General features: G+C 40.1%; 2 protein-coding genes across 4 annotated transcripts; both read left to right on the forward strand.

Moving 5' to 3' along the window:
* Positions 1 to 2,781: 2,781 nt before the first annotated feature.
* On the forward strand, positions 2,782 to 20,916 carry slc35f4 (solute carrier family 35 member F4). 3 transcript variants are annotated; one of them, XM_051388918.1, is made up of 8 exons: positions 3,213 to 3,317; positions 4,512 to 4,551; positions 16,771 to 17,071; positions 18,310 to 18,529; positions 18,628 to 18,753; positions 18,855 to 19,047; positions 19,479 to 19,568; positions 20,138 to 20,916. In XM_051388918.1, the coding sequence occupies exons 2-8, from the start codon at positions 4,512 to 4,514 to the stop codon at positions 20,377 to 20,379; spliced, it is 1,212 nt and encodes a 403-aa protein (XP_051244878.1). In that variant the 5' UTR covers positions 3,213 to 3,317; the 3' UTR covers positions 20,380 to 20,916. The 3 variants fall into 3 exon arrangements, with proteins under 3 accessions (XP_051244860.1, XP_051244878.1, XP_051244868.1); XM_051388900.1 differs by lacking the exon at positions 4,512 to 4,551 and having other exon boundaries at positions 2,782 to 3,317; XM_051388908.1 differs by lacking the exons at positions 3,213 to 3,317; positions 4,512 to 4,551 and adding an exon at positions 11,365 to 12,163.
* A 3,275-nt stretch (positions 20,917 to 24,191) lies between these two features.
* Positions 24,192 to 26,673, forward strand: LOC127361525 (uncharacterized). Its single transcript, XM_051396218.1, has 5 exons — positions 24,192 to 24,307; positions 24,685 to 24,769; positions 24,880 to 24,963; positions 26,221 to 26,335; positions 26,444 to 26,673. Exons 1-5 carry the CDS (start codon positions 24,195 to 24,197, stop codon positions 26,671 to 26,673), a joined length of 627 nt encoding a protein of 208 aa, XP_051252178.1. The 5' UTR covers positions 24,192 to 24,194.
* Positions 26,674 to 26,721: the final 48 nt, after the last annotated feature.

The following is a 26,721-nucleotide window of genomic DNA, read 5'->3' on the forward strand; positions in this document are numbered from 1 at the left end:
GAGACAAAGAGAAGATTCTATAGGCCATTGAGTGCTCTGTGAGACTTCATAAGCAGGTGACTGCTTTTCTTTGCATGGAGACAACAAAGAAAGGTCATGTGAGGCTTCAAAGGACATTATGATATTTTATCTTGCTCACAGCCGCACTGGATAAAGAAGGTGAAATCAACAATCACTGTTATTGTGCAAGAGAATCTATTGCAGGAGGAGAAATATCCCTTTTATTTTTCTGGCATGGTGACACATTCTTTGTCTAAAAATGTGATTATTCATCCTGTAAATCTGCTCTGATAGGATTATTTATTCTTTTATTTTATTGTTTTCTAATTACAGCCATACATTACCACAGAGACCTGGTGATCAAAGTTATTAAATATTTACCAAGCTTTCAAACGTGACCTTTGCAGGCCAACACGCCATGCAGTCACAGTTGGGCTCACTATATTCAAATGACAACCCCTTCTTCTGCCCAACAGCCATCTTTCTCTCTCTCCACTGCACGAGCCAGGTTATCTTTAGTGCACATTGAATATTTATACAGCAGGTGGCTGGGGAGTCGGTCACTGATCTCTAAGGTGACTTGCTGAGCCTCTGTGGGGGGTGCTGGTGCGCTGGGGTTGGCCTGAGATGAAGTCACATGGGACATATTGTCTCCTCAGTGTGTCCTTTTATTCCACTTAGGCAAAGGATTATGTTTTCTGGTTGAATGCACAGAGGAGAAGAGTCAATGAGCGATTAGAATGAGACAGTTATGGTCAAGCTATCATTTGATTCATCTCCAAAAATACATAACCTGTCAGCATCAGAACCAGGATCTAAAAATAGAAACTACACTCTTCGCTCACACAAACTGTACTCGCAGCACCGCTGTACTGTAACAGAGAAATCCCTTGTCACGCCACACGTAAAACAAATATTAAGAATCTAATGAACATGATAATTGGAGTTTTAGGCTCAGGCTCTTTGATTCATTCTCCTGTAATAGAAGAGGTTAGAGGAGAGGAAGGTGAGGAAAGTGATTTGTGTCCAGGGATGCTCTGAATGCTAATCATGTTGTCTGAGATTAAAGTCAGCCTCATCCCGTCAACATGGCTGGGGGACAATAAGAGATGATAATAAAGAAGATACAGGAATCTTCCTTTCATGATAGCTTTTAAGACATCACTCTGAGGGTTGAATGATTTCTATGGAGATCACTTGGCGATGATGACACTTTCATGCACTGCAGTACTGTGCATTTAAAATCTAAAAAGCCAGAACTTGCATTGTCACAGCTCATGCATAAACTGTTCTCTTAATGTGGGTTATGGCTGCAAAGACTTTTAATGAGCCCACTGCTGTCGGAGAGCAATTTTCCCTTTGAGCTGAATTCCTCTTTAATGCATTAGATAGAAAATAATAACTTAGACGAGTACCTCAGACATGAAAGGAGGCAACCAACGCATAATCTTCTAATGTAGCTGTTTACATTTTGTATTGCATAAACTATACAGAATTGTACCACAACAAAAGTATGTGACTGAAGAAAACTTTTTTTGGACTGTCGCTGCGCAGACTTGTAAGAAAGTATCCAATAATAAATTAGCAATTCCCAAAAGGCGTGAAGAAACTTTCTGGGCATTGGCATTTCATTGTTGAAGCCACAAAGCTGTCCCTGAACTGAATGTGTGAGATAAGTGCTTTGGAGCACAAACAAATTGAAACAAAAGAACATGAGGTGGAGATTGGTTCAGTAAGTAAGAGAGGGGGAGGAAGCACTTCTGGCGTCCAAGGGCATCATAAACCCCAGCATGTGTCTGCACAACAATGCCAACAGGGGCGCAAATTCTCCACACACTGGGAATCGATTTCACACAGAGAGCGGAGGACTTGGAAAGAGGCATATCGCAGAGACACTGAAATACTGCATCTTGTGTTATTGGATTTGGAGCCCAGTTTTCAGATTCCGGGGTTTTTTTGCGCAGCATCTGCAAGCTGGGGGATCCAGTCAAGTGGAGCTTCCAAGAGCCAGACTGAGAACCTGTGGCCAAGGAAAAGAGAGGAAAGAGGAAAAGAGATTGTTCTGGGTTTTACTTTAGAATAAAATGTATGTCACAATAAGGGTAATAAGAACAAACTTTATTTAGTATGGCATAAAATAAAAACTTCATAATGTGTAAGCTATTATAGTCACAGGAGAACAGTAAAAAAAAAAAAAGGCCAAACAAAAAACAAAAAACAAAAGCAGAGAGGATTCAATAGCTGGGAACCAGTGTGAGACAAACCTGTGCCACATTTGTTTCTCTAAAGCACATGCATATTTTATTGTGAACAACAACTGGAGACATCACTGAAGGGTCAGAAAAGAGCAACATTAATCCACAAATATCAGACACCAGGAATGGAAATAGTGTCTTAAAATAAATTCTTTTGGGATATTTTGGACACGCACGCTTATTTTAGACTGATTATCTTCCAGTGATTGAGTTTGTGAGGCAAATAAAGCTTCTCCTTTTTTTTTTAGATCAATAAAGCTCACTTCAGAATATTGCAGGAATATCACAGCGATACCAAAGGTCACTGAAAGTCAAAGGATCACCTGTGAGTGTATCAGTATAACAGGAACACCATAGTGATACAACTGCTACCATAAAAGTTTATATATAGCCCTTAGCAAATGAGTATCACAAAGACTATCACAGATATATAAGAGAATAAACATACTATAAGTAACTCATTATTAAAAACCACAGACACATCATTTCCCTGAATATTTAAGAGATGCTATGAATATTTTTTATTTTTATGAAGGCTGCAATGAATGTTCTGCTCCCAACTGCTGACTAAAGCCAAGTTTTTCCCCCTTCATTTAATTGAATTCAAAGCATGTGATAGTAGTGACACGCCCCCTAGTGTTTGATGTCTGCCAGGCTCCTGGAGTTTGATAACCTTGCTCTGCGTCCGGGAGCATCACTGAAGGAATGTGAATGTGGCTTTGGATGTCCTCCCTCTTGTTGCTAATTGTTAATGCAGCCCCGAGGGTCCCGTCGCATGGTGATCAGGGCTCATCCCCGAGCTCCCTTCTGATCTCTGTCCGCTCGGACCTACAATGATAAGCAGCGAGAGTGTTTTAGAGAGTGGAGACCAGCCTTGCATCCGGCTGGAGCCCTTGAAGAACACGCACTTGCCGGGCAAGGCGACGCCGACTGGTGGCAGCTGCGCAGTCTTCATGGACGGCAGCCCCAAAGTGACAGCCAACGGGGTGCACGACATAGAGGACCGGATTCTGAGGATCACCGGCTACTACGGCTACAACCCTGGATACTCCAGTCATAGAAGTGAGTAAAAAGAATACAAAGTATGATTGGGTCATCCGAGGATGCGCAATCTCACGCCTGCCTCTGTCAGGTGTGAGACTGCGTGAATTAAAGAGACCAGAATTTTTTTTAATGAGAATATTATGATATATGTGTGTGAAGGAATTTATACTAATGCAGGCTGAAAAATGCAGTTAATGCAATGGCAGTGGTGTGCGGTGGGAAGAAACAATGCAGAATCTTCATTCTTTGCAAATTAGGTTTTATTTTATTTAAGCTATTGCAAAATCGGCTATTGCAAACTCAGCTAATTGGGTTTTAATTAAGGCTATTATGGACCAGCACGATGTCAGTCACTGCCAACATTAGCCATCCATCTCTGTGGAGACACAACATGAGAGAGAGAGAGAGAGAGAGAGAGAGAGAGAGAGAGAGAGAGAGAGAGCAAATCTAACTCTCCCAGGCTGTAATTACACAGCAAAGTGACATGCACAAATTATGCTGGTAATTCAATTTCGAAGTTAATTGTTTAAATTGTAGCCCAATGTTGTCCACATCAAACACTCATGTTGGTGAACAATCTGCAAACAACGACTTACATGGCAGCTTCATATTGAATTCCAAATATTTAATTAAAACAATCAATTTCCAAAATGACAAATACAGCAGCTCTTGCTGTGACGCATGTGAGTATTGTCAGCTTTCTCTCCTGACATGCTTGAGATATAGAAATCCTACTACAAGTTAAGCTCCTCTATAATTTTCATTTGTCAATGTGGTTTTGATTGGTAGAGCAATATTCCTGAATTTTGCTGACACGAAGACAGTGGCTGGGATTGGAGGAGAGAGCTGATGATGCACTTTGTTCAGGGGATGATCTTTAAAATCTTGCCCTCCATTTCTGTTAAAGTATTGCTGGGGCCAGTGGGATTATAACAGTGGAGAAGAACAAACATTGCAATGCTCTGTGCACTGCCAATTAGTGGTTTTACAAATGGCTTTATGGTAATAAAGCAAAGTGTGTAGAGCAAAAATTCACAAGGTCTGTAGCATTAGAGTGTTTGCAGGTTCTCACCTCTGTGTTACATAATTGGCCTATTCATTGCATGTGTGTCATCATTCTTTATTAAAGGTAGGGATGAACTGGCGCTTTTCTTGAATAAATCCACCTAAAAATGTAGTTGGTCATCTATCTGTGAGCCTCTTGTGTTTCAGATGCCGGTGTACTTCACCCCAAATGAATTGGACTTGTCACGTAAGCTCCCTAACGTCTCCCTCTGGCTGTTACATAAAAGCCCAGCTACAAATTCATGACTTAGAGAATACACGTCTGGAAGAGAGATGTACTCCCAATGTTATGACGTTCTTTCCTAAATCTACTACTCAACCCTTGTACTCTGTGACATAGTGCATTACTCTGACATAACTTCTCTAAGGTCTCAAAGGAAATGTGTGTATGCAGATAGGGGCCTCATTCAATCAAGAACATTTCCAGCTGAGGCTCTTGTGGATGAGCTGCGTGCACCTCAATGGATTTTTAGATAGAGGCTGAGGAAAAGGAAATGAGCCTGTCTCTCATTAACTGGCTCCTGTTTATCAGGGGTGTCAGTTGCAGTAGATTAACCATGAATGCAATCACACTCTTTCATTTGAGAATATATCTGCACGTCTAGATCAATCTATTGAAAGAATACCTGATTAAACAAGGGACACCCAAAGGTTTGGATTAAAGAATTTTAACAATTCAAGGCCCTCTGACGCAATAGTCATATTGTGTGCCAAATATAAGGCTTTTGGAAGAGAGAGAGAGAGAGAGAGAGAGAGAGAGAGAGAGAGAGAGAAAGAGAGAATTAAGACTTATAATATCATCTTATGTGTCATTTGTGCTAATTACATCAAATATAGAGGCCGGTTAAAAACACAGACACAAACTGGGATTTTAGTTGACTTACTGACACAGAATTAATTTGCTTATTTCATTGATGCTTGACTGGCGTGATCCATTATGTGAATGCCAACATACACTATCACTATCAATATGACATAATATTCAACTATTTTAGTAATCTATGAATTGTTTTAGTCCTTTAAAAAGATGGTTAAAAATGTGCTATTCCTCATACAAGACTAAATGATTAGTTGAGAATATAATTGGCTGATAAACTGGTAATAAAAATACTTGTTAGTTGCAGCCCTAGTTCCCAGTATACATGCCTCTGTTGGTCCCATCTCGTACTGTATACTGTAGCAGAGTAAAATAAAAGATAGGGTGTCATCTGTGATGTAATTTCAGGTATAAGGAGCAGGTGTGGATTGTAATAGAATCCATGCCAAGCCTATAAAAGCCAGTGCATCTGTGAGCGAAAGGCTTATTTGATTTGAGAGATTTCCCAATTCTCTGATAAAATATGCCATCTGTTTGCCCTGTGTTTTTCCATCTATCCATCAACTGATTTTTGTGCATGCCAGAGTCAACAGAAGGTATTCCTCAGGGCAGCATACTTGTCACCATATTTCCTGCTTGCACAGCTATTAAACATGCTGTTGCTGGTGCTGTCACTGTGAAGACGTCTGACTAAATTACTCCTGTGTAAACCCATCCTCCTCATTTCTTCTTAGAGACGAAAACGTTGAAAGTCTCTTTTCTTTTAAGCACTTCGTGATGCCGGAAAGAGTCACATTCATTTACTTTGTTTTGTTTGTAAACTTTGAGTTGAGAATTCACACGTCCCTCAATCTGTTGAGTGTCATTTTCCATAAAGGGTAAGACAAAGGAGCACGTAAATAGAACAGTAGGCTCATCCTGCCAAGCCTGTGGGGTAATGATATATTTAGTAAAATTCTGTTGCCAGTTTATTATTGCCACTTGCCATCTGCGTTGAATTAAAAGATGCCTCTGAGGGGGATTGTGGACTACATTTCATGACAGGGTCTAGGCTGTAGAATGTGCAGTATGGTTATGATATGATATGTACAGTGATAGGATATAAAAGTAAGAAGATAAATGCTGTGCTAAACAAGCAAATTTAAGATAGATAACTGCCAGAAAAATTTTAATGAAATTGAATTAAAATCAGAAAAAAGAAAAAAAATGCATATTCTTAGCACCTCAACTCCGGCTCCTGCTGGCACAAACAACAATGGTGTGTGCAGCAAATGCTTCCTCAGCATCTTCTTGAAAAACCATTACAATAATTTGCTGTGTATCTTGAATAGCTAATTTAGAAAAGGACAAGTCTGTAGTGCTGGCACGCTCCCCGCTGGGGACACAGGTATGGTGCAGGAGAAATGACAGGTACTTGTAGTGGCAGTCCCACTAAGCACTGTGCCTGTGGTGTTCACCGCTGGTATCTCAGCAAGACAACAGCACATACAGGCACTCAGAGGAAATTTATGAAGGAAGGGCGTGAAAAACAAGCATTTATCACAATGGGGTGTGTTTTTATGTGCACTTCAGTCTACAGAGAAAGAAAAGAGAAAATAGACAGGTCTTTGAAATCCATTCATGCTTGCACTGATTGGTAATGCACTTCGCATTTTTGAAACCATTTATATCCTGTGTTAACACCAGGTGAATTTCCACTTTTCCCCTCAAACATTGCCCCAAACATCCTGTATATGCTTGCACTTATTTTGGACTGTCCCGTTCCCATGCCTGCACACTCAGTGCTATTTATAACGAGCCTAGCCTCGAATGGGATATAAGCTTCGCCTGAACGACTCCTGGAGTGCTGTTACTCTCACATGCTCCTGGGAATGAGCAAAACACCCTGCATGTAATGGGTGCAATATTTCTCCATAGGAGCAACAGAACTGTTGACCTGTACTCCCGCCACCGTGCTATTGGTCACATGTTGTAATACTGTGTGTCAGGTGACGAAGTATTTTGGCTGGTTCCAGCAATTCACTTCGCATTTGAGAATATTTTCTCCCGCAAGGAATTTTCTGTAATCCAGAAGCAATATTACATAATAGGTTAGTAATAATTCCTAATAATAGGAAAGGTTTGTAATGGCCTTTCCATCATGCTGAGTACACTAACAGTCTTGTCAGCAGGCTAACACTGCCATCTTGTGGTCTGCAAAGCCAACAAAAACAATAAGGGGATCCTCTACATCCTCCACAGCAAATGTCTGTACTTAGTCTATGCTACCTCTGTGCATAAATCAGAATGAAAACACAGCTTGTCCCTGCAAACCCAAACCGATCCTTAGAGTAGACACATGTATCCATTTACCCATAGAGGTAGCCTACCTAGCCATTTGGATTGTTTATGTTTTATTTGCACTAGCCCTGTCCCTGAGAGTTCTGCTGCTACGCCAAATTAGCAATGGTGACAGGAATTAAATATGTGGTGCTCAAAGCATTAATTGAAAAATGTCATTTGAAGAACTCAATAACAACTTGTCTTGGCGGAATTACCAATCAGGCTAAGTGGTAAACTGCTGTGGGGCCCACTCACGTCCCAAAAGCCCCAGATTGACAAATGCAAATTTGTCTCTAAAGTACAATATCAATTAAGACAGGTCTTGCATTATTACCTAATCATGTGGCCTTTAATTATTATTATTTTTGTTTATATTTTGATTCACAGTGGATTTATTGTATTTATTCCTAAATAAAGTGTTAAATCAAACTTCCACAATAGACGCAGGTAGGGACAAGACAGTATTCCAGCATAGGAGTAGTGGTTGGTCTCTGGGAAAATAATAACTGTTAGGGCTAGCCAAAATACTTAGTCATCTGACATACAATGCTACAACGTATGACAGCACAGTGGCATTAGGACAGGTCAGCAGTTCTGTAACTCCTATATGGGAGAAATATTGCAACCCATTACTTGGAAGGTTTTGGCCCGGGGGCCCCTAACAGGCTAATCCAGCAATGTTCTTTCCAATAATGTTCCTGTCAAAAGAGCATTCACTGTTGGTAGAAAAATGTTTGGTATGTGCACCTGTAATACTATCCATCACCACTAGGTGTCCTCATCTTCCAATGTTCTAGCTACATTGAGTGGAGTTTGTGATATGAGGTCCAGTGAGTGGAAGCACTTGAGTCGTTGTCTGTCCGGTCCTCACTACAGCTAAAATCAGTTGAACATATCATTCACACCTCTGTCTCTCGTTTTCCATCCTCCTTCTTTGCTCCTGGTGCTCACTGAGATGTGATGAGTAACACAGAGGAACTAAAGACAAAGGAGCTTGCACCATAAACCGAGGAGCATCGGTTAATCTAAATGACAAAAGAGCCTGAATTGGTTCAGTGCGTCAGTACACAGGAGGCCCACTGTTGCTATGGAGGTAAAGAGCGAGGGTGCTGTACTATTTTGTGCTTTGATCTGGGATGCAGTCGTACATTGTGTTATATACACTCAGTTTTCTGTTCTTTAGTCACCCATAGCCAGGCTATGACGTCATGATGTTTGCTTTTTGTTGAAACTGTTTTAGAGAGGTACTTGAATCAGTACTTTATGGTCATTTTGGAGCTCTGATTTGTGATGGGGTGTTATACCAAAAAGTGTACCATTGTTGCTGTTGGACATGATGCTCTTTGGCTGCAAAAGTGATACAACAAACAAGTTGTGGCATGTTACGTTTAAGATATCTTTAACTAAAAATATACAGTAGAAAAAGCACTTGGTCTAATATTTGAAAGTGAACTGTGGCCTCCCGCAGCGCCCATGGTCCAGGTATTTCTCTTAATCTGCTAGCGATTAGCATCCTGGGTTCTGCTGACTGGATCGTTTTTCTGTCCCCTCCCTGTCTAGCTGTTGGCTCCACTCATCAGCAGGGCTATTTTTAAGTTTAACCCGCCTTGTCTCAGGGGATCCATACCCCCAGCTCATCCCCTGCTTACACCTGACCAAACATTTGTTTCTGCCACGCTTGCATCACACACTTAATGCACAAACATTTTAATCAAGCCTCATTCTCATGACATCACTGAAAGCATTTGCATTAGTGTTGCCCATGGGACATAACTGAGCTTGCACTATGGCATTGTCCTTAAAAAATGACAGTCAAGTGTGGCTTTTTCATATTTGCATATTTTTCTGTTGTAACAAACAGCCAAACAATATCCGTGCTGTTTCCCACAGCCTGAAGAATGATGATCTGCTATGCTCTCTATACAAGTGCCAGAACTTTGGCTGATGAGCATTGGAGAGTAGAGACAGTCAGCAAGGGAGGGGCTGATACTGACAATGACAGAGATCCTGGAACATGACTGCAAAATAGCACTCATTTAGTATTCTTAACAAACCAACTTAGACAAAGGACCAATGCACTTAAGGCATTTCATGTTTACTTTGAGTGCTTTCTCTTTCTCAGGTCATAGTGCTACTGTTCCTGGCTTGGCTAGTATTGATTTTACTGGCGAGAGGGTATGCATAGCATAGCACCGGTTATATTGAGATTATATTACAGGCTGTGAGGCCTCATGTGTCTAACCGCATACACTAGACACTGATATGTTGTTACTGTAGAGGGCCGAGCAATATTTGGGTCCATTAAATCCTCAGGTAGATAAACCACAGCTAGAGATAGAAAGGCTGGAGGGCTTTTCTTGAGATGGAAACTCCTGACCACAGTCCCAGGGGGGACTCACAAGGCCCAGGCTGACCCTCCTGAAGTCCACACTGGCTACTGATGAAAGGGTTCCCCTTGACAGTGCAACAGTGATGGAAAAAGTATTAAAATCTTTAATCAAAGTAGTATAATCACAATGTAAATATTTAATGTAAAAACACTCCATTAACTGTAAACATCCTGCGCAGGAATTCTTACTTGAATAAAAGTGAAGAAGCACCAGTCTAAAGTGCTTACATCTTAAGTAATGAAGCATAGCATTTGTTGTTGTTCTGAAACTATGCCTGCATTAGCTGATTGGCATAAGCTGTTTCATTCATGCTTTACAAACACTGGCACATTCACAGCTGTGTGGCTATCAGCTAACTAGTCTACAGTCTACTACATCCAATCATATTAATGCGGATGACCTGCCAACATACCACCACAGCATACTTTCTTTGGTTTTGTTGATTGAACTAAGATTTATATGCCATGTATGTTATGAGCTTTTTCCTCTAAATCTAGCTGTATAACCATTTGTTACCGTCACGCACTGGAGAAATGATTTGTTGTTAAGTCTAGGGTAATTAATTAACATTAAGCCTTGTGACTTACCAGCTACTTATAAGCCTCAACATTTAAGGAGTCCATAGGTTTTTGACACCTAAAAAAGAGGCCTACCTGAAACCTGATGAGTTTGACTCACTTGATGAAGGTGTTGGGAGCCACAACTCCCTACAAGCAACATTACATTTCTAATTACTAAACAGTACTTTTGTTGGCTAGGTTAAAGTCTATCAGTGCATCATATATTCCAACCTAGTGGAGGTTTTGCATGTTCAGTCTTTTTACTCCCAGACATCAGATAAATTTGGTCATATAAATAGTACCACATTTACCTCTGAAATGTAGTTAGTTATGTACAAACACCTTTTACTTAAGAAAAATTTGCTTTACGTAGTTGCAGGTGAAACAAAGTATATATTCAACATATGATCAGACTTTGAGAATTGGCAATACAGATTGGATTCACTTGTCTTTTGCAGTTCTTTTGCATGTCCATGTCAGTAACAGATAACTAGAGTGATTAAGATCCACCAGATCCAATTTTGATTTGAAGTTGCACATGTTAGAGTTGTAAGCCTACAGTACAAACATATACTTTAAAAATGCCTGAGATGGTCTGTATTGCTATCTTCTTTATACCGTGCTATCATTTTGGTAGCATATCATAGTAGTGATATGTACTTGTGTAATAGTAGTGTGAGTACCATGTGGGCAGATCTCTTCTAAACACTAAGAGCACTAGGATTACTTCAGTGGAAGACATAATGTCATTTCTTTCTGATAGTTATGTTTTTCTCATAGCTCAATTGATTAATGCTGCAGGGGCTGCAAGCAACAGCTCTGACTCTCAAGGAGTAGTGAAGAGCAGGATATGTGCCAAGAAGAGAGAGAGGCATTGGAAGACAGAGGACAAGAGTATATATATAGAGAGAGAAAGGAAGGGGTGAGAAGAGCCTGGTCAGGTAGAAAAGAGAGGGGAGGAGGAAGGAGAAAAGGAGGGGGCAGCAGCTAACGCAGCATAATTAGCCTGGGCTGCTTGGTTACCTTCCAAACAAAGCTGCTGATTTGTGGAGCAAAAGAAGAGGAGGGGAAACAGAGAGAGAGACAGAGAGAGAAAAAAAAGGAGGGGGAGGACAGAAAGAGATGAGGGGAGTGATTGCGCCATGCCACACACACTTGAAGCTCAGTCTCCCTTGGAGACAGTGGCAGCGCTGGATCACGGCATGACAGTGCAACAGTAGAGTCTCCACTTCACTGCACTTCCACTGAGCTATCTCCACTGAGCTGTGTCACTAACCAGACAGACAGAGAAAGACAGCGAGAGAGAGAGAGAGCGAGAGAGAGAGAGAGAGAGAGAGAGCACCAGTAACAGAGAGTTGGGCTGAAGAGGAACGGAGAGTCAGGACTGGAGTGCTGGGAAGAAGACAGAAGAGTTTGACAGAGGTCTGGGAGGAGGTGGGGGGGGCCAATCAAGAGCGCGAAGAAGAAGCGGAGGAGTCAGGAGTCTGAGGATGCACGGAGCTAGCGGGAGGAGCTGCTGAACGTGCAGCAGCAGCAGCCCGGGCACACTTACACATTCACACACACATACACAATACACACAAATAGACAAACACTTCCCAGGGAAGGACAGTGTGTTGTACCCCCAGTGGAGGATGAAGAAGCACTCAGCCCGAGTGGCTCCTCTCAGCTCGTACAGCACTCAGGTCCTGACCTGCCCCATCTCTGAAGGTAAACTGAAAGAACCATAGAGGCCCAAGATGCCAATTATACTAAACTGTGTATATCTTATGTGTATGTGTTAGCATGAACTGAGTTATTGGCAGCATTAGCTCAGATTGGCTGCTTAAAACTATGGAGAACTTTTATTTAAAAGATGATTACATATTATTTCCCATAAGGCGTCACATGTACTGAAGTGTCATATAAAGTGTACAGGTATTCATATCAAATACAGATAGTGTGGTGTGGATGTGCTCTTCTTAACTCAGTCGTGTGCTGCATTTGAATGTCAGAAATTTTATTCAGCTACTGAATTGAGCAGTACTTTTTCCTCTGGATGGTGTAAAACACACATTTGTATCATTTCGGTCTCCTGCTGATGCTTAATGTGTTGACAGGAAGTGTAGTTGTAGCGGCAGCATATGTTTGGTTGTTTTTGGTTGCCCTGTGTGGCCCAGCACGGATATAAAAACAACAAAACAGGCACTCAGCTACTTTCACATCTGTTCATTCTGTCCATCCCTCATCTAACTGAACATTTCTACTCCCCACTCTTCATCATCCTCATCCCTAAAGGCTTTAACTTCACCTAAATCCCTCCACCTTTTAACTTTTCTAACAGTGATACTGCTAATCACCTTTTAATCAGTATCTTCATAACCACGTCACATCTTCAGACCTCATTTAAATAAAGACTTAATGCTGTTTGGCCTGTAGTACGCCTGCCTAACACTGCAGACATGACTGTGAGCTTCATATTGGATTCAGCAGGCGTCCATCCATCAATGTCACTGGCATGCAGCGTCAGTGGCGGGGATAAAACACAGAATGGATTGAGATGTGAGGTTCGAGCAGCATACTGCGTCACACGGAGTGGATAAGCTTTGTTAATGGGTGCCAGTAGCGACTGATGCTATGCAGCACTGTAATTTCTGTAATGAAATTGCATGATGGTAACGCTTTCAAATACTTCTTTTGCCACCCATAGTGAGCGAGTCAGCTATTCCTTGAATATTGATAAACATTTTTCAAATTCTAAAAAGTTAAGTATTGTATTAGTTAGTATTATACATAAAAACTTTAAAAAAGCTGTTTTTTAAATCAATTCTGTGGATTCTTGTTTGATGGAAAGGAGCTTGCCTCATCTCTTTTGTTAGTGTTTTGATGTATTTGTGGAGAGTATATATTTTAAGGTTTAGGCATTTTCCCATACTTTTATGTTATGAAATTTAGCTACAGAAACCTTCTGCATCATCGTCTTTATGTAAACATCCCATATCTGATAATTATGCACCAAATTAAGCTGGGGCTCAGTTAATAAGTCTAAGTACTTTAAGAGTACGCTGTAATTTGAGCAGTTTTCTAAACAAGTACACTTACTCCAAGTTGACTGAAATTAACCTCAAATAGCACTTTTTCTCCTTTAGTGGAGTATCTTACTGCACTACTGTGCTGACAGCCTGTGTCAGGGATTATTGTTTCTTTTCCACCTTTTTTCAGTAATATATAAGTCAGCAATAACACTGTCTGTTATGAGAATACAATTTTGGCCATGAGAGCTGCTTTTATGAGACAGGGGAATAGTAGAGTTATAATATTACTGCATCTTGGCATCAGATCAGCCTGTAGTGGCTCTTACCTCTGGACAGAAGAGCCCGTATTCAACACTAAAAGCTTCTGGTTTTGTCAGTGCTATGAAACAAGAACCATCTTGCTTGGTGGACGAGGGGAAGCAGGAAGAAAAAAGAATAAAAGAGCCGCTTCTCTCTTGCAGAAATTTCTGATCTCAGTTTTCCAGTTAGTAACCACCAGGCTCATTAGGTTGATTAAGAATCCTTGCTGTGACAGAATGTAATTAAACCAAATCCCTTGATGATCATGTAGAAAAGAAATCGGTGTTGAACAATTTTCTTTCACCACATACCAGATCTGCTCCCAGCTGGGATAAACTGCAAGGTGAAACATTTTATCTGAGGTTTTTATCTGAGAGGGGTTTTTTAGTCTGTAATGAACTGAATTGAACTAAAAAAGAAAGAGTTTGACTTCATCAGTGGGTGTCTTCATCATTTTACACTTCTTGGATGCACACGGTTTTTATTGTCACTTACAGTTTAAAGGTTTTTTAGTCTCTTGCTTCAAACACTGTACTGTGAGTGGAAAAGTTTAGTTCTGCAGTGTTAACCGACTGAAGGCTAGTGCTGCACTGATGCAGTGGTGGACAGTAACTACTTACATGTACTCAAGTACTCTACTTACATACAATTTTGAGGTACTTTACTTGAGTGTTTCCCATTTTCTGCCACTTTATACTTCTACTACATTTGGGAGGGAATTAGTAGTACTTCTTATTGTACTAAATTTATCTGACAGATGTAGTTACTGGTTACTTTTCAGATTAAGAATTAACAATAAAAACATATTATAAACTTTTAAAGTACACATTTCCCTTCCAAACTTCTCGTATGGTTTTATTTAAAAAACAGTTTGAGACCCACAAAAGTAACATTGTCCGACATTTCACAAAAAAGCAAAGATCCAAAATATGAATACAATGTGTGTAGCACAGCTTAACCTTCTGACAATCCCTCAGATTTATCTTGTGACCCTTTGAAGGCGACCTGATCCCTTGGTTGGGAACAACTGAATTAAACTGCCAAACTGTATATAAAGTGATTCAAACGCGCTCAAACACGACCAGTTAAATATGTTTTATGCATTGATGCATCACTATTAACCTAATCATGTAAAATGTGATAATTCACTTAAGGATCTGACAACTTCTTCCACCACTGCACTGACTCTAATCTGTGAATTTATATTCACCATTCATTCTCGTCAGTCATCACTAAGCTTTAATACTCTTGCCAGCAGTGATCTCATGCAGTCATTAGCTTATAAAATAAGTTTGGCAAGTTTGGTTAGGTTTTTATATAAATGAAAGAAGTGGCCCGCCCGGAAAAGACACTTATCAGATTACTTTGGAATTTTCTTCTCTTTGTGTCCAGTAAACATGGTGGACACTTTAGATTCTACAAAATGGCATCTCACCAATGTAAATGCTTTACACATTATTTACTTGTCAATACAATGTGCTCTCATTAGACCTGTCTGTGACTACAACTTGTACTCCCATTGTCTGACTTCCTGCTGAGGTCTAATTGCAGATAACTATCAGATGCAATAATGAGAACCCCTAAGATTCTACTGTAGAGGAGAGATAGTTCGGGTACAAGTTCCAGTGTTTGCAGGGCTTTAGTGTCTGTAGCCATGGTGGGAATGGCAGAGCTTCACGTGCTGAGCTAGCAAAGAGAGCACAGGCAGCAAACATCCAGCACATGTCATCTCTTATTCCTGCCCTGGTGTAAATTGATCACACTGTTGAAAGTTAAAGAACGGATGTGAGTTCTCACAAAATGCTCACACACACAGCACATCACATGATTATACAGCACAGTTAAGCTCTAGAAGCTATTCACTACCGCAGTCCATTAAGGCACTGGGCCAGATCAACCAGGCGTCACTGTCATCTATCTATCTCTGCATCTATCTATCTCTGCATCTATCTATCTATCTATCTATCTATCTATCTATCTATCTATCTATCTATCTATCTATCTATCTATCTATCTATCTATCTATCTATCTATTTGTAATTTTGGTATATAATTTGTCTAGTGATGACATCATACCTCTTTCCCAAATATCCCATAAAATTCTTGTTCTGATATAGCCCAGACGCATCTAAACCATGGATTCAGAGCAGGAATGTATCAGCAGTCAAAACAGTGACTGCCAAGGTTGACATGACTTTCTTGAGGAATGTCATGTGGTTAGGTTTACACTTGCTTTTGGGGCATCAGGTTTCTGTGCACACCTGACTACAACGGGTGTACAGTACGTACTGCATCGTGGGGCGACAAAGCTATTTATGACATGCACAGCCACAATGTTAACCCAACACAAAGCCTTGTCTTATGCATTAGAGCCTTTACAGCAAGAAACTTTGGTAGTGACCACTAAGGGCGATTGATGAATAAATGCTTATATGCTTCTCCCAGCCAGGAAGACACAAGCTACATCCTATTGTATACAGTAATACAAAGCATACATAATATGCAATGTTTAGCTTATATAAATGAATTAGGAAAACAGCCAGCAGGCCAGTATGGCTTTGAGCTAAATGCTAATATGACAAGATATTTCACTCAAAACCAAAACCTCATGGTGGTGCTCTGGGAAAAGTTAGGTGAGATCCCCAGAGTCATCCGGCTTCCTCCTCTCAGCACCATCGATATCTATGCAAAATTCCATGGCAATCCATCCAATGTTTGTCAAGAAATTTAACTAAAATCCAAAAATGTAAAACTTTATTTATCAGAAATAGTCAGGGAGATTACGTAGGACTGATCTGGGGAGCATGAATGTCTGTAAAAGGCAATCCATCTACTGTAGTAGTTATTGAGGACTGGACTGGAATGAAGTATCTCAAAACATTGAGGCATTGTAATTAAAATCTAATCTAAAAGTAAAATTGTAGAGGCAGATAAACTTATATAAAAGTAGAGCCCACAGTAGCATTTTCTGTTATTGTCTAATCTCCTATTGTCTCCCATCAGGAGAGGACGGTTCAGAGTCTCATGCAGAGACACCAGGCAGCGAGACCAGCGGAGAGAGCCGGTCCTATCGGACATGTACCAACGCAGTTCTGAAGGTGCTGGGGGGTCTGCTGATGGTGTTGTGCGTCTCCTCCTCCTGGGTGGGTACGACTCAAGTGGTAAAGCTGACCTTCCAGTCGTTTTCCTGTCCCTTCTTCATCTCCTGGTTCAGCAGCAACTGGAACATCCTCTTCTTCCCCATCTACTACTCTGGACATGTGGTTATCACACGGGAGAAGCAGACCCCCATACAGAAATTCAGGTAAACTGCCAATAACTATATTTGTTCAATTGGATTTCCTTTCATATTAAGGTTTTGCAATATGTATGTTCACCACTGCTGATACATAAAAGAGCTATAGGAGATAAAAATTTTCCCCCTTGAGCACTTTTATAAAAAAAAAAAAAATAAACTTTTTTTTTAAAAATAAAAAAAAAAAACTTTTTTTTTTTTTTTAAAAAAAAAAAAAAAAAAAAAACCCCCTCTAAAATATAATTTTAAAAAAAAAAAAAAAAAAAAAATAATCTTAAAAAAAAAAAAAAAAAAACAAAAAAAAAAAAACAACACTCTTTTTTAAAAAAGTAGTTATTTACCTTTTTTTTTAAACATCTTACAAAAAATATTTATAAAAAAAAAAACCCAAAAAAAAAAAAAAAATTTTTTAAAAAAAAAAAAAAAAAAAAAAAAAAAAAAAAAATAAAAAAATTTTTAAATTTATAAAAAAAAAAAAAAAAAAAAAAAAAAAAAAAAAAAAAAAAAAAAAAAAAAAAAAAAAAAAAAAACATTTTAAATGTTAATAACATGACTAATTTATAAATTTTAAATAATGGAGACTAGAAAACGGACCATATAACATTTAAAACTATAAACTGAACCATTAAAACTCCATAAAGGCAAAACTGCTATTTTTTTCTCTCCATTAGCACTGTATTGGAAATAAAAAGAAATAATAAAAAAAAAAAAAAAAAAAAAAAAAAAAAAAAAAAAAAAAAAAAAAAAAATATAGGCCTTTTATCATTGACTTAATTAAAAAAAAATACAGAATTATTAATTCAGAGAGTTTCCTTTAAAAGTCTTGTACATCCGTGTTTATGTCTTAAGAGGAAAATAAACCTTGTGGACCTAATCCCACTCTAAACTGTAAGTTTGAACAAGTAGAGCAGGACTATCGATAATGAAATTGATGCCTACTGAATATAAAATTAATTTTATGAACTTATACTTATATTTTCTGAAATATTTATTAAATAATTATTTTTAAAGGTTTTGCATGATCCAGCTTACCATTACAGCTACACTACTGGTCTCTAGAGGCCTTACAAATTTTAAAACACCTATCCATGAGGAACCAGGGAACTAAGCAACCAATATTTCCATCATCAAAGCATGCTCCTCTTGATAGCAAGGCTAAAAGCCTGACAAACAAAGACATTGTTCCAAGAGGAGAAACAGGTTGACACGACTTCCTTTAACCCTCTGTGGTTTGCTCTCGGTAACAGGGAGTGCAGCAAGCTCTTTGGGGAGGATGGGATGACTCTGAAGCTTTTTGTAAAGAGGACAGCACCCTTCTCAATCCTGTGGACACTGACCAACTACCTGTACCTTCTGGCCTTGAAGAAGCTGACCGCCACTGATGTCTCTGCCCTCTATTGCTGCCACAAGGCCTTCGTCTTTCTCTTGTCCTGGATTGTTCTCAAGGACCGGTTCATGGGTGTTCGGGTCAGTATGAACAGTGATTATAATAACATGTTGAAGGACTGTACTTCTCACTTCTTAGGAATACAATGCCAATGATGACTCTGAATCTCTACCTGCAGATTGTAGCAGCTATAATGGCTATCACAGGCATTGTCATGATGGCTTATGCTGATGGTTTTCATGGTGATTCCTTTGTGGGCGTGGCATTGGCTGTAGGCTCAGCCTCAACATCAGCCCTCTACAAGGTTAGACCACTAAGCACATTACAGGTTGAACCATTCATGTGATTTGCCTTTGCACTGACTTTAATAGTCACTAAATTAAGAGTTGTCTCCTCACCACCCAGGTGCTGTTCAAGATGTTCCTGGGCAGTGCCAACCTTGGAGAAGTGGCGCACTTCCTTTCCACCATGGGCTTCTTCAACCTCATCTTTATTTCCTGTGTGCCCCTTATCCTCTACTTCACCAGGGTAGAGCACTGGGGCTCACTGTCCTCACTGCCGTGGGGATACATGTGTGGACTGGCAGGACTGTGGCTGGGTGAGAGTGCATATACATCTCTGAAGAAGAATGAGGATCGTGGTTTCATCCATGTGTTGAAAAACAGTTTATATTAGTAACAATTTTCAGGGATCACCACAAGTTATTACAATGGACACTTTCTATGTCGCTTCTGGAACCTCAGTCAACTTTCTCCTTTCCTGTACATATGCTATGCTTTGAAAAGAAAACCAATTAGAAGATGGTTAAAAGATAAAAAAAAATGACATTAATAGTCACATCTTAAGTTATCTAATGTTAGCAAACACCAAACACCTTGCTGCAGTGGCCATTGGTTCAAATGCGACCTGTGGCCATTTGCTGTCATCTTGCATGTGAAACGTTTCGCTGAGAAAAATGAAAATGATGTCAAATGATTATTGCATTTATTGATAATCATTTCAACTCATTTGCACTTCTATGTTTTTCAGTGTTCAACATCTTGGTCCATGTTGGTGTGGTACTGACATACCCCATTCTCATCTCCATAGGGACACTGCTCAGTGTGCCGGGCAATGCAGGTACGTTTTCTGTATGTGGTTTAAGTATTACCTCCAGTTTACCGGTTATTATTTCTTGAATATTATGGTGGACATGAACAGGATTGTGAAATTGAGAGTAAATGGCCACACACACTGTGGTTTTTGTCTTGAGAGGTCAGCACTTAAGGCCACTGTAGCAAACAGATTACACAGCAAGTCTGCCTCTTTCGTCCTGGAAACCCAATCATCAATGTGCCTAAACAGACCCTGCAACTATTCTCTCGCTGAGGGAGGATCAGGTTGCCAAGGCGACACTAAATGCCTGCAGACGAGTTCTTTTCTTTAACAATGATGGACTGCATGAAGGTCAGTGGGTTACGGCAACTTGTCCCTGGCCTCCAGGCCGCAAAGACACAGGGGATAAAGTGGATCGCTTGTGCTGATTATAAGCCGCATTTGCTACACTCATCCCCTACAGCCGCTGTGTCCTGTGGTTTATCTTACTTTATGTAATTAATCTCAATTTGTTTTGTTTCTCCCCCACCCTCCTTCCCTGTCCTGCACTCCGGCTCCCTCTTTTGTTCCTGGCTTTCTTTCACCTGCTGTAGCCGTAGATGTTTTGAAACATGAGGTGATCTTCAGCGTGGTGCGCCTGGCAGCCACCTGCATCATCTGTCTGGGCTTCTTGCTCCTGCTGCTGCCCGAGGAGTGGGACTCAGTCACACTACGTTTCCTGGCCAACATTGCAGACAAGAAGTCAGAGGAACACGGCGAGGAGCTCACAGAGTCCAGTGTCAACACTCGAAGCCGCAGTCGAGCAAACGGCGCTGTCTCCATACCCTTGGCATGACGCGGCTGAGTTCTGCTAGTAGCCTCTGTTAACCAGTCTTGAAGCCCTGTCTGCTCATGTTCCCCCATTGCCCACCTGGGAGGTGTGGCAGGATGTTCGGTCCACGTGGACTCTCAATCAGGAAGGCAGGAAGTATTGTCTTGAACTTTAAACTGGAGATGCATCTGCATCACCGCCACTTCACTGCGGGAGGGGGAAACCGCGAACATTTATGGATCTTGCAAATTGAAAGGGTGGAAAGTGTTATTTACTTTCTTGAAATACTTACCACGCTCAGTCCCGTTCCTCGCACGCACCCAACCCAAAAGAGCTGTCTGTTCTCCCTTGACCTGCTCTGCAGACTGTATTCTGTGAATATAAATATTGGCAGGGCCAGTTTGGCTCAATCTTATATGTATTTATGGTATTTATTTAGAATTGTATCAATAAGAGTATTCATTTTAAATCTTATTGAATAGTATTATATACAAGAATGGCAATTATACTATGCGTAATGTACAGGCTCTTTTGGTTTTATAATAAAAGACTTAAAACCCACATTCATAGCAGTGTATTACTAGTTGTTGTAGTCACTTGATGAACTCAGGACCACATGCGTGTGTATAGTTATTTAACAATATATTGGAACATCCAACAAGGATGCATAAATTGCTGATGATGTTGGCAAAACATCAGAGGTTCTTACATTAAACAAGCAGAATGGCATTCACAAAAACCATACTACAAAAAAACACACAAAAAAGCTGAAAGAGAATAGGGACCCCTCCTCAATGGAAAACATACATGCAACAGGTATATATACACAGACAATGACAATATGAAATAGAAAGACATTGCAATATTATGGTCATGGCCTAAGTAATTCTAAAATCCTGGCTATGGTCCTACTTCCATTTGGTTCCAATTGAATCCACTTTCACACATTAGCACGAAGACGTGACAAATGACCACATGGTCTAATGTTAGCAACGGCACATACTTTGATGTTAAAGTAAGTTTAAGGTGTGATCGCTATTTTTGAAGCTGTGGAAACAGCCTTATAAGAGCACACAAGAGCTTGTTGTTTCAGCCATTAACTTGTGTCATGGCCAAGTATTTTAAGCACAATTAAGCTGTGTGATTCATACAATATTAGTAATCAGTGAAGTGCACTGCATTGATTTAGCAGCAGTGACTTTGCAGAATTCTCTCGCTATATGATACAATGCTTTTCTGTGCTGCACGTAGCTGTCACCTAACACACATACACTGCAAAATGAAGAAGATTGAGAATGATTGTTTCTACTATAATCTATCCTCTTTCACAGATACACACAACCTATGGTAATAATGCATGCCTATATGACAGGCAAACGCCCATGGGACATGTTTTGCCTGTAGAGCATAACACTGTGAGAGGTACGTGTCAAAATGACTTTCTAGTGTCTCATAACATGGAGGCAAAATTAAATTTGAGTCCAAATAGTGCTACTGAGATCTACTGAGATGATGGGGGTGTCAGTAGAATCATTTGTCAGTCTTTCTACATCACTCTCACACACACACACACACACACACACACACACACACACACACACACACACGCATTCCCAAGAGTCTAACACCACAGTGCCATTATGGTTGCCAGAGTGCAGTCAGTGAGTTGAGACCTCTAATGAAGCATTTGCTGAAGTGACAGTTTCAGCTTAACAGCCGCAGTGGCATTTTAACATCTTCAAATAAATGAGCTAGAAGAAGGAGAATGTGTAAATGTTCATATGTTTATTTCATGATACAGTGCTGCCACCCAGCTGGATGCTGATAAGAGGCAATCAGAGAGGGGCCTTAGGTAGTGGATGTAAAATACAGCTCTCGCTCTTCATTAAAGGAAGCCTCATTAATTTTTTAACACACTCTTATTGGAAGCAAAACCGAAAAAAAGGGAGAAATTTCAAAGAATTACACTGCTACAAGTTCTGGTCATATTACAGGTTGAGTGCAAATCAGCATCATTTGCTAAAGAGGTCCAGCAGTCTGCAATTTTTAAAAGTAAGATGAGACGACTAATAGTGCTCTGAAGAGGCCAAAACACTGTGTCCAAACTGCAGACGCATCAGTGAAAAAAGCTAAATAATTCAAATAATAAGAGTCTACAACCATACAAGCTGCTTTGGCACAGCAGTGCTTGAGCTAAATGTCAATGTCAGCACGCCAACAAGCGCATAATGCTAGAATCTTTGTGTTGGGTTATCATCTAATTTGAGTGTGTTAGCATGCAAAAGTGTCAGAAAAAAGTGAATAATGCCAATCAATTTCATAGAATCCCAGTTGACATATTTAAATGACCCTTTATGTCTGATCAGTGGTCTAAAGTTTCTTTGCTCACAGCTCACATCAGCATGCTTTACACGAAGTTGCTCACAATGCTGATGTTTAGTATAATGTTTAGCATATTAGTTTAGCATGTTAGCATGTGCCAGTTGAAATGTGGATTGGGTTGCCATCAGCGGTGGGGAGTGAGGGTTAATTGTTATGTATTTGTTTGTGTATGCTGTTTGTTACCCTTGTTAAACAATAAAACATTTAAAACCAAAAAAAGCACGTTAGAATACGAATATTTGCTGATTATTAGCACTAAATCCAAAGTACAGGCTGATGGGAATAGTTATCTATTTAGTCTCAGTATTTGAAAGACAGAAACATTTTGACCTGATGGTGGTAGACTACATGAAAGGTCAGGGCACCGTGAATATCTGCACCAAATTTCCTAGCAATAATTTGTGAGATATTTCAATCAAAGCTAGCGGAAAAGAGAGGGGGAATACCAAAGTCAGTAACATTTATATCTGTGGGGGGGCATGAATATCTACATTTCATTTATCAGCATTCCACCCAATAGTTATTGAGATATTTCAGTTTGGACAAAAGTATGTGGACAGACCGAACCAATAGACATTGCTATCCCCCTAGAGCCATGCCACTAGCATAACCAAAATAATTTAAGGTGAACAGTCTTGAAAACAATCATCTCCTCTGACAAACACATAAATTGCACCAACAAAGCTTACAAACTGTTTGTCTGCCTCCTCTGTGGTTTTCTGAGCTCTCATAAGTCACATTTTTCAGTCAGTTAACAATTTCCCAAAGAACCTGCCTCTCTCCTTACCCCTCTGGGCTTTCCAATATGCAAGGGGTGCAGGGAAATAACAGGTTCTTTCAAGCATTAACTTATGAGTTACAAAGTAACCTGTAGGGAGAGTTGCCATAGAAACCTAGCTCATTATGATGAGAAAGACAAATATGAAAGTACACACCTACTCTTTTAACCACTACCAAAAGTGATTGTTGCATAGATTATTTGGCACCAGACAGAGATGCTTCAGGACAAACATTAAGATCACCAGCAGGGGAGATGTGAAGACAACCAGATTGTTTGGGAGGAACTGGAATAACTGGGGTCAGTTGGATAGTCAATTTTAAAGGTGAAGTTATTCTGTAATTTACAATGTTTTCCTGGGAGAGACCAAAAATCTCCAGAGCCTACACGAGAAAAGTCAATAAAACCAGTGGACCTACAGTAACAGAATCTTTATGTGACTCATGAGAAGACATTAAAAAGGTGAGATTAGTAATTGTAATTAACACCAAACTTGAAGAAAGATACATTAACTTTGAGACATGTGCATGTCTCATGTAGAACAGTAGAATTTAGTATTTTAACTTGTCAGCTTTTGGACAGGGAGAGGGACAATGGGCTCCACAGGCTCCAGACCCAGGGTGCGGAAGGTAGCTCCATGTAATAGCCTGCAAGAAAAGGGGACACAGCCCGAACCACAATGGACCCTCCCTGCTCTGCCGGTCACTGGGGAGCGGCTGTCAGGATCTCTGGGACAGAGAAAGATAACCTTACCTCCACTGAAACAGGAAATAACTCTTTCCACACTCTCAGGTTAGTAGGTCTCCTGTCTCAAATTTTTCATTCCCACTCAGGCTTTAATTATTTTTTACAGACCTGTGTTGTGATGCCGATTTAGATGTGAAATAATAACACAGTATGTGCATGTGTGTGCTGTAAGAACCATGCTTTGCAGGAAGCCTTCCACCAAAGCAAAGCAACAATTCAAGCATCATTCACTCCCATCCACCCCGAAGACCCCAGGTTAGAGCGGCAAAATCAGCTGCGTGATATAGTTTTATTAACTGTAACAGGATGAGTCTTGTTGGCTGATTCATTTGAGAAGTTTCTCATCTGTTCAATTCTTTGCTGGGACTCTGGCAGACATAATTTAGCATTATTGTTTCTGACTGGTTGTGATTTCTACCCAGACGTCCCATCATTATCTCTCCTCAGGCACTGCAACCACTGGCCCTTCAAATTGGCCACACAAGCACTGCCACTCAAATTGCCATGGTAATAGAAAGAAAGAAAAAAAAAGAAAGATATTGCTGCTGACTGTCCCAGCATCACTACCCTCATGCCATGATCTCAGAACCCAATAAGGAATTTGATGTTTGTTGTAGGGCAAGGACTGCAGAGATGGGGCTGTCCAGCGATTTTCTACAGCTGGCCGGACAGGACACTCTGGCACCAGCAGAATGATTCAGGTAAAGCATCTTGACAAAGTATGGAAGAGCTGAAGTGCATCTATAACATCAATAATTCATACTATACATTTTTATATTGAGGGAAAATTAAAGTGTGCAGCAGTGCTTAAGAGCGATGGGATGTGATGAATGTGGGGCCTTCCTGTCCCAGTGGATCTGATTAAAGTGTTGGTGGAGTGGAAAGCAGGGTGGTCTACAGCCATCACTGGCCCTCAATGGAATCTATTTTCAGGGTAAAGGGAACAGAAAAGTCCCTACTATTAGATACACTCTCGTTGACACAAAGAAAAGTCACATGATTAATTCTATTGAATGATTTCCTTTAAATCCACATCTGTCCATAGAAAATATGTTTACAACAAGTCCCATAAATCTTATGTATAAATGTGTTTATTGCAATGGTGGAATAAGTAGTAAGTTTAAGTATCAATAGCATAAAATACTTTTGTCCTGCACTGAAAATCCTGCTTAAGTAAAAGTACAATATTATCAGCTAAATGTACTAGGAATAGTTGGGTCTCTGAAGATGAATTTTACAAGGAGTACGGTTCTGTTATGATTTGGTGCCATACAAATAACACTGAAAATTGAATAACAGTAAAAGTACTTGTTCTACAGAAAAACGCTCCGAGTGACTGATATATTATCATATATTACATTATTAGGTTGTTAATAATACTGATGCTAATTTTAACCTTTTTATATTTGGTAGGTGAAGCCAGTGGTTCCCAGCCTTGGGCTTGTGAGATGACTAATGCGCTAGGAAAAAGGAAAAAACTAAATCCTGTTACATAAATATGTTTGCATTTTTTAGATTATTCTTCATTAATTACTCTTTTTTTTTGTTAAAGTTTAGCAGGTAAAGCTGTCTTTTGTGGAACTACTAACAAATTAAAACTTGACTGGACATTTTTGTAAGGGGACACAAACCGAAAAGGCTGAGAACAACTGGTTTAATCTGTAACTGACTGAAGGCTCATGTACACCTTCAGTTTCTTGTAGACAGGTGCGTAGGAGGAAATATCCACAGGCAAGAGAAGGGAGAACTCGAGTACACTGTCCTTTTACTTACAGTAAACTTTATTAAAGAAACTATGCTTTGGTCCTTAGTCCTATATCAGGTAAATAAAGACAGTGGAGTAGAAGTATAAAGTAGCATAAAATGGGAACACTCAACTAGATTACATCAAAACTGTACAGTGCTGGAGTAGATGTTCTTTTTACCACTGGTTTCTTATGGCTCTGCTGTCTTTCTAGAGAGGGTTCCTGGAGGCCCAGACATCTCTCACTCAACAGGCACATCAGCGTCGGCGAGCTCACCTCCGACAAACCAGAGAGCAAAGAAGACATAAGGTTGTCTACGCAGTTAATGGTACGGCTGCAAATGATCATTTTGACAAGCTAATTTGATACAAAATCTATCTATAACCTCTAAATGAATGATTCCAGCATCATCTGGTCATTTCATTTTGCCTTTCAGTTGGAGGTGCAAATACAGAAGGGATCCAGAGGGTTAAACTTATAAGGAGACCCACAGAGAGGGACATCTTCTGGGATGAGACCACAGGAGAAAGTCTGGATCCCAGCTGCCTTCTGGACCAAAAATCTCTGCCTCACCTCTGCGAAGAGAGACAGCGTAACCAGACAGAGAAACAGCTCCCTTTGCAGAAAAGATCGGATCCAGAGAGATCAAGCTCAAGGTCTAACTGAACAAACTGGACACAGCGGACTGTCTTTAGACAAAAACTTATGGCCAAC

The sequence above is a fragment of the Dicentrarchus labrax genome, unplaced genomic scaffold (assembly GCF_905237075.1).
Source record: "Dicentrarchus labrax unplaced genomic scaffold, dlabrax2021, whole genome shotgun sequence".
In the NCBI taxonomy this organism is placed as follows: domain Eukaryota; kingdom Metazoa; phylum Chordata; class Actinopteri; family Moronidae; genus Dicentrarchus; species Dicentrarchus labrax.

What these genes read in the sequence shown, in the direction of transcription:
- slc35f4 (XM_051388900.1), top strand. Translation starts at nt 3,089, where the DNA reads ATGATAAGCAGCGAGAGTGTTTTAGAGAGTGGAGACCAGCCTTGCATC. An exon ending in TGGATACTCCAGTCATAGAA is followed by an intron (nt 3,318 to 16,770) that starts GTGAGTAAAAAG and finishes GTCTCCCATCAG; the next exon opens with GAGAGGACGGTTCAGAGTCT. An exon ending in ACCGGTTCATGGGTGTTCGG is followed by an intron (nt 18,530 to 18,627) that starts GTCAGTATGAAC and finishes CTCTACCTGCAG; the next exon opens with ATTGTAGCAGCTATAATGGC.
- LOC127361525 (XM_051396218.1), top strand. Translation starts at nt 24,195, where the DNA reads ATGGACCCTCCCTGCTCTGCCGGTCACTGGGGAGCGGCTGTCAGGATC. An exon ending in AACTCTTTCCACACTCTCAG is followed by an intron (nt 24,308 to 24,684) that starts GTTAGTAGGTCT and finishes ATTTCTACCCAG; the next exon opens with ACGTCCCATCATTATCTCTC. An exon ending in GCACCAGCAGAATGATTCAG is followed by an intron (nt 24,964 to 26,220) that starts GTAAAGCATCTT and finishes CTGTCTTTCTAG; the next exon opens with AGAGGGTTCCTGGAGGCCCA.